Source organism: Podarcis cretensis (assembly GCF_951804945.1).
Source record: "Podarcis cretensis genome assembly, chromosome: 8".
NCBI classification, from domain to species: domain Eukaryota; kingdom Metazoa; phylum Chordata; class Lepidosauria; order Squamata; family Lacertidae; genus Podarcis; species Podarcis cretensis.
This window is the reverse complement of record NC_137177.1, coordinates 43,398,535-43,416,047: the sequence shown is the minus strand read 5'-3', so window position 1 is coordinate 43,416,047 and position 17,513 is coordinate 43,398,535. Positions and strand designations below refer to the sequence as shown.

The 17,513-nt window shown below is 41.3% G+C and overlaps 1 protein-coding gene across 2 annotated transcripts; it reads left to right on the top strand.

Moving 5' to 3' along the window:
- Positions 1-329: 329 nt before the first annotated feature.
- On the top strand, positions 330-17,225 carry ATMIN (ATM interactor). 2 transcript variants are annotated; one of them, XM_079988213.1, is made up of 4 exons: positions 330-504; positions 6,909-7,034; positions 8,378-8,577; positions 9,253-17,225. In XM_079988213.1, the coding sequence occupies exons 1-4, from the start codon at positions 466-468 to the stop codon at positions 11,069-11,071; spliced, it is 2,184 nt and encodes a 727-aa protein (XP_079844339.1). In that variant the 5' UTR covers positions 330-465; the 3' UTR covers positions 11,072-17,225. The 2 variants fall into 2 exon arrangements, with proteins under 2 accessions (XP_079844339.1, XP_079844338.1); XM_079988212.1 differs by having other exon boundaries at positions 330-507.
- Positions 17,226-17,513: the final 288 nt, after the last annotated feature.

The following is a 17,513-nucleotide window of genomic DNA, read 5'->3' as shown; positions in this document are numbered from 1 at the left end:
GAAGGCACTAGGAGCAAACTGGGCGTGGGACTTGTTTCGTAGAACGCAGGCCCCTCATGAATATGGAAAACGCCAGGTATAAATATGTATGAGCTGCCTGTCAGTCTCCGCCGAGTTCCCTTCCACGCTCTTTCTCCCTCTCTTCCCGCCACCGGAAGTGCCCCGCCGGTCGGCGGATCGGGAACGGCCGAGAGCAACATGGCGGCTACGGCAGCAGCAGCGGCGGCGGCGGCAGGAGGAGCCGCAGCAGCCGTGTCGCGGGCGCCGCCCGCTCGGCGGCCCGGCCTGGGCCTGGGGCTCGGCCGCCCTCCGCGCTCGACGCCGCGCGGCCCCCGCGAGCAGCCGTCGAGCCCGTGGGAGCTGGTGAGGCCCTCGGTGACGGAGCTCTCGCGGGCCGTCAGGAGCAACATCCTGTGCACGGTGCCCGGCTGCGGCAAAGTGCTGCCCAACCCGCCGGCGCTGAGCATGCACCTCAGCAAGGCCCACGGCGTGCAGCAGCAGCAGCAGGTAAGCGGCGGCGGCGGCGGCGGCGCCCTCCCCTCTCCCGCTCCTCCGGGACCGAGCGCCTTCCCTCTCCCTCCAGAGGCGAGCCAGAGAGGCGTTTCATTTCAGCCCCACTTTTTAGCATTCGGTTTCTTTATAAGCTTCCCAGGTAACAATGTACCACTGATGGGTAGCTATCAGAATTCAATTATTTTCATTGATGACGGCTATCTGAATTCAAATGTGAATGTTAATAATCACTCCCTTCCAGCATCGGTTTGTTCACAACGTTCCCAAGTCGTAGTTATTGGTGGGTAGCAGACAAAATTCAATTATTAATTATAATATTCAGCCCCTCCTCGTATCCCAGGCAATTATTATTAACTGGTAGCTATAGATATTCAGTTATTAATAATAATCACAGCAACATAACCCTTTTCTTATTCTTCGCACCCCAATCCCTTTGGGTTGATTTACCTCAAATACCCCTTTCCTCTCCCTCCCTCCAGTGGCATTCTTACTATCTTTTTAATGCCTTGTTGTTGTGAGCCACTTTGAGCTCATTTTGTTTGCTTGAAAAGTGGTGTGCCAGTACAATGTTAAATCAAACCTCAGAGACTCCCTTTCCCACTCACAATTACTTCTTAGCTTTATTTAAAGGTTTCAGGCATACCTAGCAAAGCTGCCAGGATGCCATACAACCATGGTAATAAAATACCTTTTAAAAAGAGCAAATGTTAGGGAGGGCCCATAGCTAAAGTGATGCACATCCTTTGCATCCATAAAGCTCCAGGTTTAGTCTTGGGACAGGATTCAATTTCTGCTAGTTGTGGCAGATACTGGGCTGGATGAACCATTTGATCAGATTTGGTGTGAGGTAGCTTCCTAGTTGCTCATGTAGAAGATTCCTTGTTCAGTACTCAGCACCTCCAGTTAAAAGTATCTTATTGGGAAATAATTATCCTTGAGATCCGAGAGACCTGTGGCCAGTCAAGATAGAAAATACTGAATTAGATAACCATTGGTGTAAGACTGGGAGTAGCCAACATGGTGCCCTCTAGACATTTTGGACTACAGCTGCCACCATCAGCCCCAGCCATCATGGCCAGTGATCAGATATTATGGGGGGATCGTAGTCCATAACAACTTGTGGCCACCACGTTGCCATTCATGATCTAAATCATATGAATATGGTATATGAAAATGCCATACTTTGTCCTTTGAGTCAGTATAATGGGCTGTATCCAAGGTTAGTTCTACTCAGAGAAGACCCATTGAAACCCAACCCATTGTAACCTCATTTCATATGCTTTGAATGTAGGTGGTTTCAGGTTCAATCATCAGTATCTCCAAATGTTGGGAGTATAGTCAGACTATACTCAGCCTGAAATAAGTTAGTGAGGGACTTATAAGGGGGAGGCAAAACACTGGGTTTATTGAAATCAAAGTTAGAGAGGTCTCATACACTCACAAACACTCTGTGATGGAGTGGGGTTTGTGGTGGAAGCTTTACGCTGCAGAGATCTTGCCCCTCCCCAAATGGTTCTGTCCCTCTAATACCTTTTATCCCTCAATAACTTGATCATCTGAGCCTCTTTGTCTGTTCACTTAGTACTTCCCAAAATTCTCTAGTTCGTAGCTTGGTTGATCGGCATCATAACTGCAAGCAACTTTGGCATTATCAGGATGTTTTCTATTCTTCCTGGGGAAGACTGGGTACCAGCTATCCCTAGAATGTTATTTTCCTCTCATGCTTCTGGAATTTCTGTTAATCATAGGTTAGCCTGTGACTTCCAAGGACTGTGGCTCTTATTGTGGGTTCTTAACTCTGTAGCTTCATGATGATTCTGTAGAGGGAGAATTCTAATGCTTTGTTCATTTGTGATACTCAGCAGTTCAGCTCAGCTGCCATCCTACTTCCTTTCCTTTAGTAATTTTTCAGCAGAAAGTATCCATTCTAACCATTCATTCACAGAGTTGCAATACATACCGTAATTGGTAACCATCCACCACACATTCTGCTTGACCTAGAACAATGTGTAACATAAGTGCAGTGGTACCTCGGGCTAAGTACTTAATTCATTCCGGAGGTCCGTTCTTAACCTGAAACTGTTCTTAACCTGAAACACCACTTTAGCTAATGGGGCCTCCCGCCGTGCCGCAGGAGCACGATTTCTGTTCTTATCCTGAAGCAAAGTTCTTGACCTGAAGCACTATTTCTGGGTTAGCGGAGCCTGTAACCTGAAGCGTATGTAACCCGAGGTACCACTGTAAAGGGTTGTTTGAGTAACAGGGCTGGGGAAGACTTGCCTGTAATATTGGAGAACCACTGATCTTGCTCCCTCATAGTAAGCAGGTTTAGAACCAAAGCCCGAACTAGAAGTCTCAAGTGACTACATAATTTGAACTGGACCTTCCAGACACTTGCTGCTGCCACCACCTATTTAGCCCCATATGATGATATGTCTTTCTGCAAAAAGGAGACAAGTAGTGGCACCACTAATCTGTGACCCTCACCATAAGCATCTGACAAATCCCCTCACTATGATCCTCCTGTACACTCTCTCACACAAACATATTTACACACTAAAAAGCTTTTTCTGTAATCAAATATGAGGAGGCGCCTCTTGAAGGGCCAAATAATAAACCCACCCTAAAATCTGTTTCTTATCAGAGTCCTCAGTAGGCTCTTATATAAACGTACTAGGTGCAGGTCAGGGTTTCTTCAAACTCTCAGAATCCTTCAACTACTATGGCCCACTGATACATGTTGCAGCTTCATTTGGCCTTGTTGCAGCCCTTCCTGATTCCTCACGCCAGCCAAACATCCTGCTCGCCAAGCTGTGCTGTTGTTAAAATCAGGCAAGAGCATCCCCATTTAAAATATTTAGAAATCCCTTCCTAATCTCTGAAACTGTACTTCATCTAAGCTTTCTAGGTTCAGTGAACAGTATCCCCTCACCATCTACATTGCTTTATCGCAACCTATGTGCTCTTTCATTCCACAAATTCACTCTGTACAGTGGTACCTTGGTTCTCAAACTTAATCCATTCCGGAAGTCCGTTCCAAAACCAAAGTGCGCTTTCCCATAGAAAGTAATGCAAAATGGATTAATCCATTCCAGACTTATAAAAACAACCCCTAAAACAGCAATTTAACATGAATTTTACTATCTAACAATATCATTGATCCATAAAATGAAAGCTGTAATCAATGTACTGCAGTCACACAACCAATCAATCAGTAGCTGAACTGGGTTCCACACTGTCACAAAATCAAAACAAAAAGAGCTACAAAAATGCAAAATAAATAGCAAAAACAGACAGACCTCAGCATAACACTCAAAACGGAAGTGTGGCACTCAAAGTGGAGCATGTTCAGCTTCCGAAAAAAATTCGCAAACCAGAACACTTACTGCTGGGTTTGCAGTGTTTGGGTTCCAAGTTGTTTGAGTACCAAGATGTTGAGAACCAAGGTACCACTGTACTTTTCTTAAAATCTCTGAGTATGCCCCCGGTAAGGACAACTTCATAACCTTCCCAAACCTAGCCTGAAACCCTAGTAACCTAATCACTGTAGCTATGAAAGGCTCACTGTACTTAATTACAGATTCCTTCAGCTGCTCTGTGTATTTCAGGCTAAGCAAGGAAACCTCTCACCAAAGCCAGAATCCCTACCGCTAATCTTTCTTTTCTCCCGTAACTTTCTCTTCTCTTGTGTTTATCTTGAAAATGAGCTTTGTGCCCGAGCCCATGGTGCTGTTTTCAAAATCCTGGTATTTAAATGAAGTACTCACATCTTTGCCACTGCCTTTATGGTTGGGTTCCTGCTTCTGATTGTACTTTGTTGATAATACTATTTAAGTTTTAATCTCTTTCCAAATTTGAAATGTGACCTTTAATGGGAAGTGGCTGGCGGCTTCCTCCAAATCCCTTCCAGAAGTGCTTGATAAAACCTCTGGTGGGAAGCTGTAGCTATTTAGAGCAAAACGAGTGTTTATAAAACAATGTCCTCCATCTTGCAGCCAGATACTTTGTTTGGAAAGTACTGACTTAATTAAGATTTTGAAGTAATGTGACAATAATATTGCAACAGGTCCTACTTGGACTCCTTGTAATCTCTCCTCATCCCTTTACATATCCCAGGGTGGCATAATGGCTTGTTGGGCTTTTACCTCAGGAATATCTTTTCAGACTTATTTTCACTCCAACCAACAAAGAGTTTTCTCAAAATGGTATTCTATATTTTAGTGCCAATATTACAGTAGACAGTAAGATACCTGATAGTGCTTTAGAACTATGAGTATGTGGAAATCTGTATACCCTTGTGAGTGAATTTTGAAGTGAGACTTGCATTGTATATGGGGAAACTGAGCTCTGTAAAATAAACAGGAAGACTCCAGTCACTGGGTTTTAAGTCCCCACTCAACCATGGATCTCACTAGGTGACCTTGAGGCAGTCATTATTCTTCAGCCTAACTTACTTCATGTAGTAGTTGTGAAGATAAAATGGATGGGTGGAAGCCTGAGATGAAAAATGTAATAAATAAATGCTGGCAGCTTTTTGTTGTTTTTAAAGATTCTTTTGCTTAAAGATTGGAAATATTTTTCATTCCTAGGGATTTATATATGCTACCACTGCTGTTTATTAACAGAAGGGTAGGGAGGGCCTGAAGAGTAGAGAGAGTCTTCCTGCATTCTTCAGGACTGAATCGTTGCATTTCAGGTTTTAGCATCTCTAGGCTGTTCTCTCACACTTTCCCCACTCCTTTTTGAAAGGGAAGATAAAAAGAAGATAGAGAAGAGGTTGGGCACTGATGATGAAACTTACACTCCAGCCAGTCAGAGCATGTATCTAATTCAGCTGGTTTGGAAAACCTTGGATTACGAATACCTGGGGACCTTAATGTATAAAGAGAACGCCACACTTTTAAAAGCCTTTAAAAGTTCTGCAGTCCAAATTTTACACCAAGGAAAGCTGTCTCTTTGTATTAATTGAACCACACCCATATACTTCTGCAATCAAACTATTTTGTAATGTTGGGCACTGAATCCCTGTCCCAAAACTACTGGAATTAAGCCCTATCTCAAAGCTACTGGAAATCCTACTGATTTTCTTCTGGCATCTGAGATTTTAGGAGCCATATCCACACATATTTCAAGCAAATCTTTCCAACCAGAAGTGCCAGAAACTTTGCGTTTTTTAATATAATATTATAGGAAATAATATGCTCATTATTCTGTGTTTTTGTCCATGCTTGCTCTGAATCACAGTATGCTCAAAAACCTGCTCAAGTTCAGCTGTGGGGAGACTGGAACAATCAGTGGTTCCTTGACACTGACTCTGGCTCTGACATCACAAGTCATTGGTATAGCACTAGCCTCCCTAGCTTCAGTGTGTTTTGAATTTAATATTACACTCTCTTGCTGTGAGATGTTTGGTTCTAAATCGTTTGGTCTAAAAGTTCAGCATAATGTTTTCTGCAAAATGTTTCTGTTTCCTAAGTGACAGTGTTCACTCAATCACATCTTCATTCTTTAACAAGCCCAGATGTGAATAAGCCTTGTGTCCACACACACCCTTCCCTCCTTCTTGGTGCCCCAAAATTAACCCCAGAATTCTTCATCTACTCTTATTACACTAGCACTAGGAAACTGGTTGTCTCAGGTTTGGAACATTTTCAAACCATGGTTTAAAATTCTGGGTGGTTGGGAACATTGTAACTGTGTTACTGGGACCTATCGTTAATTGAAAATTGCCTTGCTTCTCACAGCGTGCCAAGGAAAAAAGTGGCAGCATGAGGATAGCATACCCTCCAACATTTCTCCGATGAAAATAGGGACATCCCATTCCATAATGATAATTTTACTATTTATACTCCACACATCTTACTGGGTTGCCTCAGCCACTCTGGGCAACTTCCAACATATATGAAAACATAATGAAACATTTAAAAAACCTTCCCTATACAGTATTGCCTTTAGACAGCTCGGGGGTTAAATAACTCCATACCCTCCAACATTTCTCCAGTGAAAACAGGGACATCCTAAGGAAAAGCAGGACATTCTGGGATCAAATCAGAAACCAGGACGGCTTCTCTAAATCAGAGCACATGAGATAGAGCACATAAGCAAAAGCCTTGTACATACCTCTGCTTATTTAGCCAGGATTGACCCAAACTGGGTTAGTGAATAATCAACTACCTGTCACATAATCTAGGCAATTAGAGTGAGCTAGGATGTAAACTACCTAAAGTTTTTATTCCATATAGGGAATAACTGAAACATGTACAGAAGTTTCAAGTGGAGAGTCTCTTCAGTATGCAGGCAAGCAAAATGCTGTATAAAGACAAGCTTTATTTGTATTCCAGATACTTCTGAACCCCAAACATTAGATACAATTTAATAATATTCTTCTCCTACAGGATGGAAAAATAAATCCTGCAATAAGGAAAGACTTGAAAACGCCACAGAAATACTACTGCTGTCCCATTGAAGGTTGCCCTAGAGGACCAGAAAGGCCTTTTTCACAATTTTCTCTTGTAAGACAGGTATGTATTCTAACTACATTATTCAATAAATAGAACAATATAATTTATATGGAACATCTTATTCAAGAGCCATGCATCTTTCTGAATTGCAAGATTTCTGTGTAAATGTATACCATTATAATCATAAGAGAAGCTTCATATGAATGTCATTTCATATTGTCGGTTGTCTATTGTTTATGGGATCAGTGTGTTGGGAAAGAGCTCTCATGGAACTAGGGAGCCTGCAGCATCATTGCACAGGTTTTATACATGCTACTGTTTCGTTAGAAAATTAAACTTATTAAATGTGCTGAGATATGCCTTCAGTAGCTGAAAATGAAAGGAGCAAATTGGAGGGTAATTTTGCTGTAGATCTCTGACTAGTTAATTCAATTACTCCTTTAACTCTCTGTAATATGCCCTCTTTTCACGAGAAGTACATAACTGTGTAAAACTTATAATGGGCCTGTGTAGATTATTGAGAACCTTAACTGCAAACTTCATGCAGGCTGCATGTCAGAGGTCTGGATCTTCTAAGAAATGCATTCTCTGATTCTTAATAACTTTTGAAAGAGTGGAATTGTTAAAATCAGTTGCAGTATTTATTGAGTTGAGGTGCAGCAAGATGTGGACTTTCGTTCCCATGTTTTAACCATTTTCAGGAATTCCAGAAAAATCTTGAAACCCCTCTATCAACTCCAGTCAGTCATTTAAAAATGCATGAAAATGCATCAAAAATTATGTTGACAACATGCTTAAAAGTGCCTTGTCTTGCATAGACAAGGCTGGAACTTGAACAGCTTTGTGTCTCAAACATAGTACCACTTTCTTTTGTTTGGGAAGGACCATTGCTCAGTGACAGAGTGTGGGGAAATGGTTGTTTGTACATAAGAGCATGGACGAAAGTTTATTATTGCAAGGTGATTTCATAGCAGTAGGCATCGCTTGGAGCATGAACAACGCGTGGACAGCTCATGCTGTCCCGATGATTGGTCCACGTAGCATAGCGTGATCGACTACGTGGCCTGGTGTGATGGCATGGCATTGTCCTTATCTGCCGGCTGAGGGAAAAGTTGCCTTCTTGGTATTTGTATCTTTTTGGCTACACACAATAAATGTTTGGCTGCAGCAGCTCCTGAAGCAGTCAGATTTCTTCAACCCATCTTGGTGTGAGACTGATTATTGCTGATGATGAGCAGGTTCTCGTTAACAGAGCACTGGCATCTCCAGGTGGGGCTCAGAAAAAGCCCAGTCTGAAATCCTGAATCCGCTGCCAGTCAGTGTAGACAATACTGACCTAGATGAACCAGTGCTGTCCAAGGCAGTTTCCTATAACTTACCTAACTTTTGTTTTTATATTTCAGCATTTTATGAAAATGCATGCTGAAAAGAAGCATAAATGTGATAAATGCAGCAATTCCTATGGCACCATATGGGATCTGAAGCGACATAGTGAGGACTGTGGCAAGTCTTTCCAGTGTACTTGTGGATGCCCCTATGCTAGCAGGACAGCATTATTGTCTCATATTTATAGGACACAGCATGAGATCCCTGTTGAACATAGGTAAGGGCAACATTTTTCCTTTGTTAACTGTTTCATATATGTGCACATATATTTGCCTTAAAACATTGGAAGGTGGAGGAGTTCTAACACCATTCTGTGAAGATCACTGCCACTGACAGCTTCCCTTATCTTACCAACAATTTTTTTTAAGGATAACTAAAGAGGCATGGATTTTTCCAGGCTTTTATACAATCAATTATTATCCAACATGCTGCCACCAGTAAAAGTGATTGTGTTTGAACTATCTAAGAATTCAGAATGCATTTCCATCCAATGTGGGGAGGCGGGGTGACTACTGCTTTTGAAGTCCTTTATCAAAATGCTTAATGCACAGTATTATAGACTGTGTGGAATTACAGTGCAAGTTTTACTTTTAGGTCAGCATTGTTGGCTGATAAACTGCTGTAAGATTATGCTTTGGTTGAATAACCTAGGCACAGAGTTTAACTGTAACTCTGATTTATTTACCCAGCAATGCAGTTTTCTGCTTAACCTTACCTTACTTCAGTGTGTTACTATTTTTATTTCTCTAAGTATGCTTTCAAGGCAAACAATTCAAATTATTCTAAAGTCTGTTATAGAAATGGTAAAAGTGGTGGGGTGGGAAAGATTTGGAGGGAATGAAAGAATATGTGCTACAGCTGTACCTAGTCAAAGATTTTGTAATATTTACAGGGATCCACCAAGTAAGAAAAGGAAAATTGAAACCTCTGTATCCAATCAGTTGGTGGGAGAAAAAGTTAAAGGAGCTTCTGCCAGTGTCCAGACCAGATGTACTAGCACTAAAGACTTGGAAACCTCTGAGATGAAGCCAGCAGCTTCCTTTGAAGATTCTAGCTGTTCCTATACTACTAAGCAAACACAAACGCAGCCAAAAAATTCACCAAAGTTGCTTCTGCCAAAGCCAAAAGTGGCTTTGGTTAAACTCCCTGTAATGCAGCTTACTCAATTGCCTATCTTTGTATCAGCACCAGACTCTTCCGTCAAACCCGTTGTAGTTGCCGTTGATGACAAAGGCTCTGTTATGAGTACTGTTCACCTAATGCCTCTGCCGGTAGGATTTATGATACCAGGACTGGAGGCTGAAACACTTGCATTTAAAAGCACCTTGCCCCTTTCAAAAACCAAAAATGCTGGCAGTGTTGAGCCAGTCAGCACAGGTATCCAGGTCAATTTGGGTAAAGGGGCATCAGATAATACAATCCAAGATCTGGAAGCCATATGCTGCAAGAACGGGATTTGTTCAACAAATGTGCAGACGGACTTATCTTATATTTCGCAGAACTTTGTGACATCTGCAGCCTGGACTCCTGATTCATCGGTGTCCTCTTGTTCTCAAACAGACCTGACGTTCAGCTCTCAGGTTTTGTTGCCAATTAATGTGCAGACACAGACACTGTTACCCAGTTCAAAGTTGACTTCTTCCATAGCTGCTCAGACAGATGCACTTGCACAGGCTTGCTTTCAGTCATGTGGAATTTCTCGGGAGACTCAGACCAATAGGTCGCAGAAAGATATTGATGGGAGAGTACAAATGGACCAGGCCGTAATGTGCAATGACATTTTTGACAGTGTTAGTTCATCATTCAGTGATTCAGCCACAGTGGGACTTCCAGGCAGCAACTTGATGGCTGCAGGCCTGGGTCAAAGTCTGCTGCAAAGAGGAAGCTGCAAATCTTTGAGTCCAGACACTAAGTGTGAGCCAGTTATCAGCTTCAGTGCACAAAATAATATTCTCCCACAGCAGGTTATGACAGACAATCAGACCCAGACAATGGAATTACTGAACGATCTTGAAACTATTTTTTCTAATAACACAGCGGGTCAGTCATTGGATAACCGTAGTCTTTTGACTGACACTAGCTCGCATGCTGGCACACCCTTGCCTTCTGGCCCTACGCAGAACACAGGAATTGATTTTGACATTGAGGATTTCTTCACAGCCTCCAATATCCAGACACAAACAGAAGAGACCCAGCTGAACTCTGAGCCAGTCTTAGAGTTACTAGATATTGAAACCCAGACAGATTTGTTTTCAGATAATGCCACCCAGTCCTATAGCTGCAGGGGTAATCCCAATTTCTTAGGTTTGGAGATGTTTGACACACAGACCCAGACAGACTTAAATTTCTTTTTAGACAGCCCCTATTTGCCTTTGGGAAGCATCTTGAAACAGTCTACCTTCTCTATGAGCACAGACTCATCTGATACAGAAACACAGACAGAAGTGCATTTTCCTGCAAAAAATTCCTCTAACCAAATGGCAGAAAGCAAAGTCCAGCTGAATAGTGCTGAAACACAGACCATGGATAGCTGCTTTGAAACCCTTGGCAGTTTATTTCTTACTAGCAATGAGACTCAGACTGCTATGGATGACTTTTTGTTGGCTGACTTGGCCTGGAATACAATGGAGTCACAGTTCAGTTCAGTCGAAACACAGACTTGTGCAGAATTGTGTTCTCTGTTTCAGGGTCCTGATAAATCAAACCATTGAGTGCTGTTCTCAAACTCTCTTTTCTTTGAGGATTAAGTTATGTGTGGGTAGGAGAAACTGACACTCAAGTCACCTCCACTGAATGTAATTGACCACATATGGTTGGTTTACAAACTGTGTCCTACTATAAGGTACTTTAACTGTTTTGTGTTTACTAATATGAATCCTGTGTGCATATGTTCACTGCTGTGTGTTTGTGTATGTTTGAACACTTCATAACTGGTAGTAATCTTGTGTCTGCCCTCTGCTATGCTGAGTTACATTTCTTTAAAAAACTCTTTTAAGTTCCAAACTCATAGCTGTTAGTAATACCTGTCCTCTGATCTTGACTATTAACGCAGCAGTCCTGTACTTGGGAAGAAGTCCACTAAACAGTGTGGAGTTCTTGAGTAATCAAACATGGAATTGTGCTGTAGGTGTTTGTTTGTTTTTTTAATGGACCAAAACCTATTTTTCTTTAAATTCTGGCTCATTCCCCAAATCCTGAAAATGGAGCTCTTCTCTTTTTTCTTCTTGTTTTTGGAGTTCATCGTTGCAATTCAGCTCTACAGGGGTTACATCATGGTTGTGCCCAAGAATTCCTACAGATTCACACTTCCGCATGTTGCTGTGACATAGGCTAACAATTTGGCAGGAATGTGCCCTACATACTTGCAGCAGCTTGTTGCTTGCTAGAAAACCAACCAAAGTACAGAACAAGTTTTCTTTCTTTCTTTCTTTCTTTCTTTCTTTCTTTCTTTCTTTCTTCCTTTCTTTCTCTCTTTGTTTCTTTCTTTCTCTCTCTCTCTCTCTCTCTCTCTCTGTGTGTGTGTGTGTGTGTGTGTGTCATCTGGCTTCTAATCCATATAAATTTAGTAAGACTTCATACTTGCGACTGTGGGTAGGTGGACAACTGAATATTGACATCACCATGCTAAGAAAAATGTGCAGCAGTACACTTTGGATTCTGTACAGCTAAGCTATACTCAAACTAGGATTACTGAAAATAATCTAATTTAGCCATGTCCATTAATTTTGGTTGGTCTGCTCAGTGTATGACTAATGTTGAATACAACCCAACATGTTTAACATGGGTAAATCCTTGTTGATCATGGATTAAATTTTCTTGAAACAATGTTAGTAGCCTGTAAGACGTTTAGTTTCTGAACAGTCTTGCCAAGTTCTAGCAGACAGTTTGGAATTAAGCTCAATGGCTTGCAAAAATCTATATTAAGTAAGGAAAAGAAAGGAAGGCACCAATGCAGAAATGAGAGAGGATACTTCAAATATACACTTGGATATATGTTATTTAATTCAGTGTATTTTGTGTCAGCAACTCTTCAGAGCTGGTGGTTTTCATTGCCTCTGAAAAGGGATTATTGACTAAAATTTCCAATGTACCTTTTTTCTTTTTAATCTGTCCTAAGAGCTTATGTCAAACAATCACTTTGGAAACATAGCTGCAAGGCAAACTATGAGAACACCGTGAGTTCCTATCTGCTCAGGACAAGATTACTAAGAAGCTCTTCTACCAAGTGATAAAGGAAATTGTTCATCAAAATAGCAGATGGCATGTGTTCAGCTACAGCTTTTACCTGCTGTTGGACATAAAGTTTTGTTTGTGCTTGAATTCTTTAAATTCATGTTGAGCCCTCAGCTCCTCCAAGAACAACTTATCTTTCAAAGAGCAAAAAAACTTAAGGCTAGGATGGAGGATCTGTGGTCCTCCAGATGTTCCTGGGCTACAACTGTTATCATCCCTGACAATTGTCCCTACTGGCTGAGGCTGATGGGAGTTGGGAGTTCAGCAGCATCTGGAGAGCACCATGTTCAGTGGTAGGCCTGTTGTTGTCTTTGTATAGTGCTGCTAATGGTCTGTCAGCATAGACCCATCACTTCCACACTGATTTTGTGTCTTTCCTTCTAACTCTTACCCAAAATACTCTGTGCAAAGTCTAAAGTGTTAGCAACTGCTCAGTGTTATCTGTTGATGTTCTTCTATTTCCGTTTTTTGTTTATTGAAGAGAATATCCTACACTGGATATTTGCAATCTTCATTAATTGTATGCAGGGTTTATTTTTTCTCTCTCCAAGCCTTTATTCCGCAGAATTGAGCATCTATTTCCCACTGAGCCTTGGATAAGCATTTGGAAGAAGAACTCTCAACTTGGTCCTGTACTTACATAACACTTTGGTATGCACCAGCTGATTGCTTCAGCCAAAGAGTGGCAAACAGCTTCCAGGTTGATGCAGGTTACACACTGTTCTTCAATCAGTCTCTAGACTGATGCTGTTTAACAAGCAATGAAGTTGAAATTATGCAGTTTGGTCAGAGTCCCTGGCAGCAGTGAAGTAATGACATCACTAGGGTGCACTCTTTATGTATCATGCAAGTTGTTTTGATTTAAGGTCAATTGTCAGTCAGGAGTGGTACTGTTATTCCTCCATGGTCACATGAATTATTTATTATTATTTATTATTTGATTTATTACTTGCCCTTCCACCATAAGATCCCAGGTTGGTTCACAACAATTTAAAATACATTAAAAAGATGGCACTCCAGAAATTTAACTATACTCTTGTTGGGATGCAACTAAAAAGTCCCTTATCCCACTGAAGCTTAGTGCTCTCCTAGTGCTTCCAGTGCAAAGCTAGTGTCATCCGGCTTGCTGTGGTATACAGCTTGGTACTTGCAGTTCAGAATGTAGTAGCCTAGGTGCACTTTTGATTAAAGTGTCCATGGGCACCTTGAAGTGGGTTTGAATTGTTGTTGCGTATCTGTGGTCAGGGTGTTCAGGCACTAATATGAGTATGTATATTAAGCTTTTCCACAAACAAAACAGGCAGCTGTTCTGGGTCCCCCACACCTTAAACAAAGTACCACTAATGCAGTGGAGATCATGTTGGTATATAATCGCCTTCTTAAGTTGATGTGATTGTCTTTAAGCAGCTACTTATAGATGGGTACTGCCAGTGCCAATAGTGCAGATTGACCTTTGGGCTCTATTCTGTTACTGGTATCTTATCCTACATAGCGTGCTTATGCAATAGCTCGCCTTGAACTGCTGCTGTGACTAAATCAATCCATGGATTTCTGCTTGTGGGAGAAGAAATGTTCCACACTCCTTGGACTCATAGAAGAAGACTTAAAAGCCATCCACAGCTCAGTGTACAAAAGTACAGTAGCTTATTTTCTCCTCCAGGAATGGCAGATCTCCTGCATGCCCCACCTTTGGCTATCTTCTTTCTTTAGTAGGAGATTCCAAGAATATATTTGCTATAGAGAGAAAATATTGACTCAGCCTAGTCATATTTGCAGAAAAGACCTGGTTTCTGAACACCTTTCACGTTCCTGGCATCCTTTTCAAGGATATTTTGAGCCTGTCTTCGAAATGAATCTTGTAACATTTTGTTCTTTGTTTCTATTGATTGTTTCCCCCCACCATTTGATCAGAGCGATTGAACCAGAATGTTGCTCAGTTTGCAACGGTCTGCACACAATCCTTGTATTTGATTAATATGAGTTAATTAAAGGGAGTTTGGTGCATAAGCTACATCTTCTGCCTTTGGTTTTCCAATTCCATAGTATTTTCTAGCAATCAGGGTAACCTACCTGCTAATGAGGGAGCAGTAAACAGATTTGAATTTTTAAAGAATTGGTTTATATACAAGTGTTTAGCATGATTGTCATGACCTAGACACAGAGGGCCCACTTGCATGACACAATAGCTACAGGAAGGTAAGTTTCTGTCATCATGAACCAGCTGACCTGAATAGAGGTTGATACCACATATCCTCCTTCTGAGCTGGAGATTATCCCTTGTTAGATCTAAACCACCCAGCCCTCTGCAACCTATCAAACTCAGCATGTTGTTGTCAAAAGCAAACTAAGAATGCTCAGCTTCTACATACTAATCTTCTACTTCATAGAAGGTGAAAGATGCTAATATACATACTGATATCTTAGTGTTTGTGTGACTAGCCCTGATTGCTATAGTACTAAGAAACAAGAAATGCCTTTCTCTCAATCTGGTGGACGCTGATATATACAGGCATTTTCTTCCTTCCAATCCCAAGTATAATGCAGCATGCATGGTGCATATAGTCAGCTGACATTTACATCAGCTCTAACTGGAGTCCTGTCTTCTATAGGGAAACACTCATCCTTGAAATTCTTCACTTTTTCTTCAGTTAAGGGTTAAAATTAACTTGAACTAAAAACCAACCATATTTGTTTTTCGGCAACGATAATAAGGCAAGTACTACAAGTTACTACCCATCTCAGGCAAACAACAAGAAACTTTGGCAAGCTGTTCCTCCCAGGGTTTGGTTGCTTCCTTTCTCATGCCTGCTTCTAGAGGGCTTAGTTGTCTTTTTTGAGCGTCTGAAAACAGGGCCTAACACTCACTGTACTGGGTGAGTTGCTTAGTATCATTTTAGAAAGTAAAATAACTCGTTCACAATCACTGTACAGTAGCCTTTGCCAACCTGGTGCCTTCCAGATGTTCCCATAAGCCATAGCCAACACAGCCAGGTTGGCAAAGGCAGCGTTAGAGGTTACCTGTGGCAGTAGATGCACCCAGGATATTTGCCTGTCATTGTAGCTGGTTCGAGATGGATGAAAGAGTAAAAGAGGATGAGCAGGCAAGAAATAGACAACCACCTCTTAATTGTTTGCAAAGCTTATATTAACTTTTAAAGGAACATTCTTGAATATCATTTTGCACCACGAAATAACACTAGTCTGCTTAATGGATATTTCTAAACTTGAAAACAAAAAACCTGAGTTGCAGAGCTTAGTGTGATGTCTTACTCTTGCTGGATCAAAGTATGGTATTTCATTTCATTATGCTTGCTAATTTTCAAGAAAAATTCTAGGTGTGCATACATACACACACATGCTTCACATCTGACTGCAGATTGAGATGGCGTACACAGACACTGGAAATGAAACTCTGTGAGCCTCTGCATGCTTTATGGGGATTTGGGTTTTGGGAGGTTGGGGACTTGTTTCTGACTAAATGTAGGATTGCACTGTGAATAAACATGTGTCTAGGCTGTGTATGGGCTGCAGATGGGAACACGTATGCTTGATTACACCTCAACCCCCCTGCAATTTTTTTTTAAATTCCCTAATACCTAGTTTTCCATATAGAAAATAAGAGGGAATCCTTTTGTATGGAGGAGCATTCAATAATGTGAGCCCCCACCTGCAGCCTAAGCATGGGTATACCATGTCAGAAGCAATACCGTGTCATTGAACAATACCAGTGAACTAAGGGGTTTGGTCCACTGCAAGTTGCCCGAAATGTGAAAATGAGTAAATACACACAGTTTATCTATTAAAGGGACAAGGGTTGTATCAGAACCTTGGCATGTAGATGAAACATCTGAATTACACTGTATTAAATTCCAGCATCGATCATGTATATCATTGAACATTTTCTGTATCCAGTTCTTGCACTTTATGGAGTTTTTGCAAGGAAACAATACAGTGCTGTTGTTTCCTAGCCTCAAGAGAATGACTTCCATTTCATCACTGAGGGGGTAAGGAGCAGATGGGCTGGAGGAATCCTGAATAAAAATGAAACTGTGGCTTGTTACCTTTAAGAGGAGGTTGTCATATGATTACGGTTTTAATATCTGGCTGGAAAATCTCATTCTCGTTTGCAGCTGCAATTTTCACTACACCCTCCTTTCTGCCATGTTTAGGGACAGAGTAGTCCTCTTTTTCTAGGAGTTTCCCCCCTCTCATTTCTGCCCACTTTGTTAAAGATCAAATTTATCTACTACAGTTAAATCTGTTACTCTTTATGGAGCCACAAGCCTCCTTTTTCTCCTCCAATGCATACGTATTCTCTTCAGGCAGCTAATCAAGATGAAATGCCAAAGAGCACATTAATCTTACACGTGCACACAATGACAATTTAGACCAACATGCAAGTGCACAGTTTCCTCTGCTTTCAGACAGTAAAATGGTAGAACTGACTCTTCTCTGTCCATTAGGTGTTTGCACACACTATTGCATGCATAGAACTGCAAATACTGTGAGCTTTAAATAAATGAACTCTCTGTCTTGAATAAAAATGTTCAGGTTAAGGGCCTACCTGTATATATAATGAAACACATTTATGTCACAAAGATGAACAAATAAATGTCTTTCTGCCTTAACTCACCAGTTTTTTTTTCCCTGCCTCTTGTTTTACACTAAATGGTTACTTGAACACTTTGCCATTTCATTCCTCTATTGAAAAGAAATAGTTGGGTCTAGAAAGCAGATTATACTGTGAAATAGAAACGCAATGTCACACTTTTCATAGCCCCCGTCAAATCGCTGTAGTGCAATAGCCTTTGGCTGTGTGGATGGAGATAGCATTTCTTTTTTATTCCTTGCCTGAAAACCAAAGTAGTGATAAAGGGTATGGTCTTGCCCTGATGTAAGGGGTTTGCAAATGATGGGGCA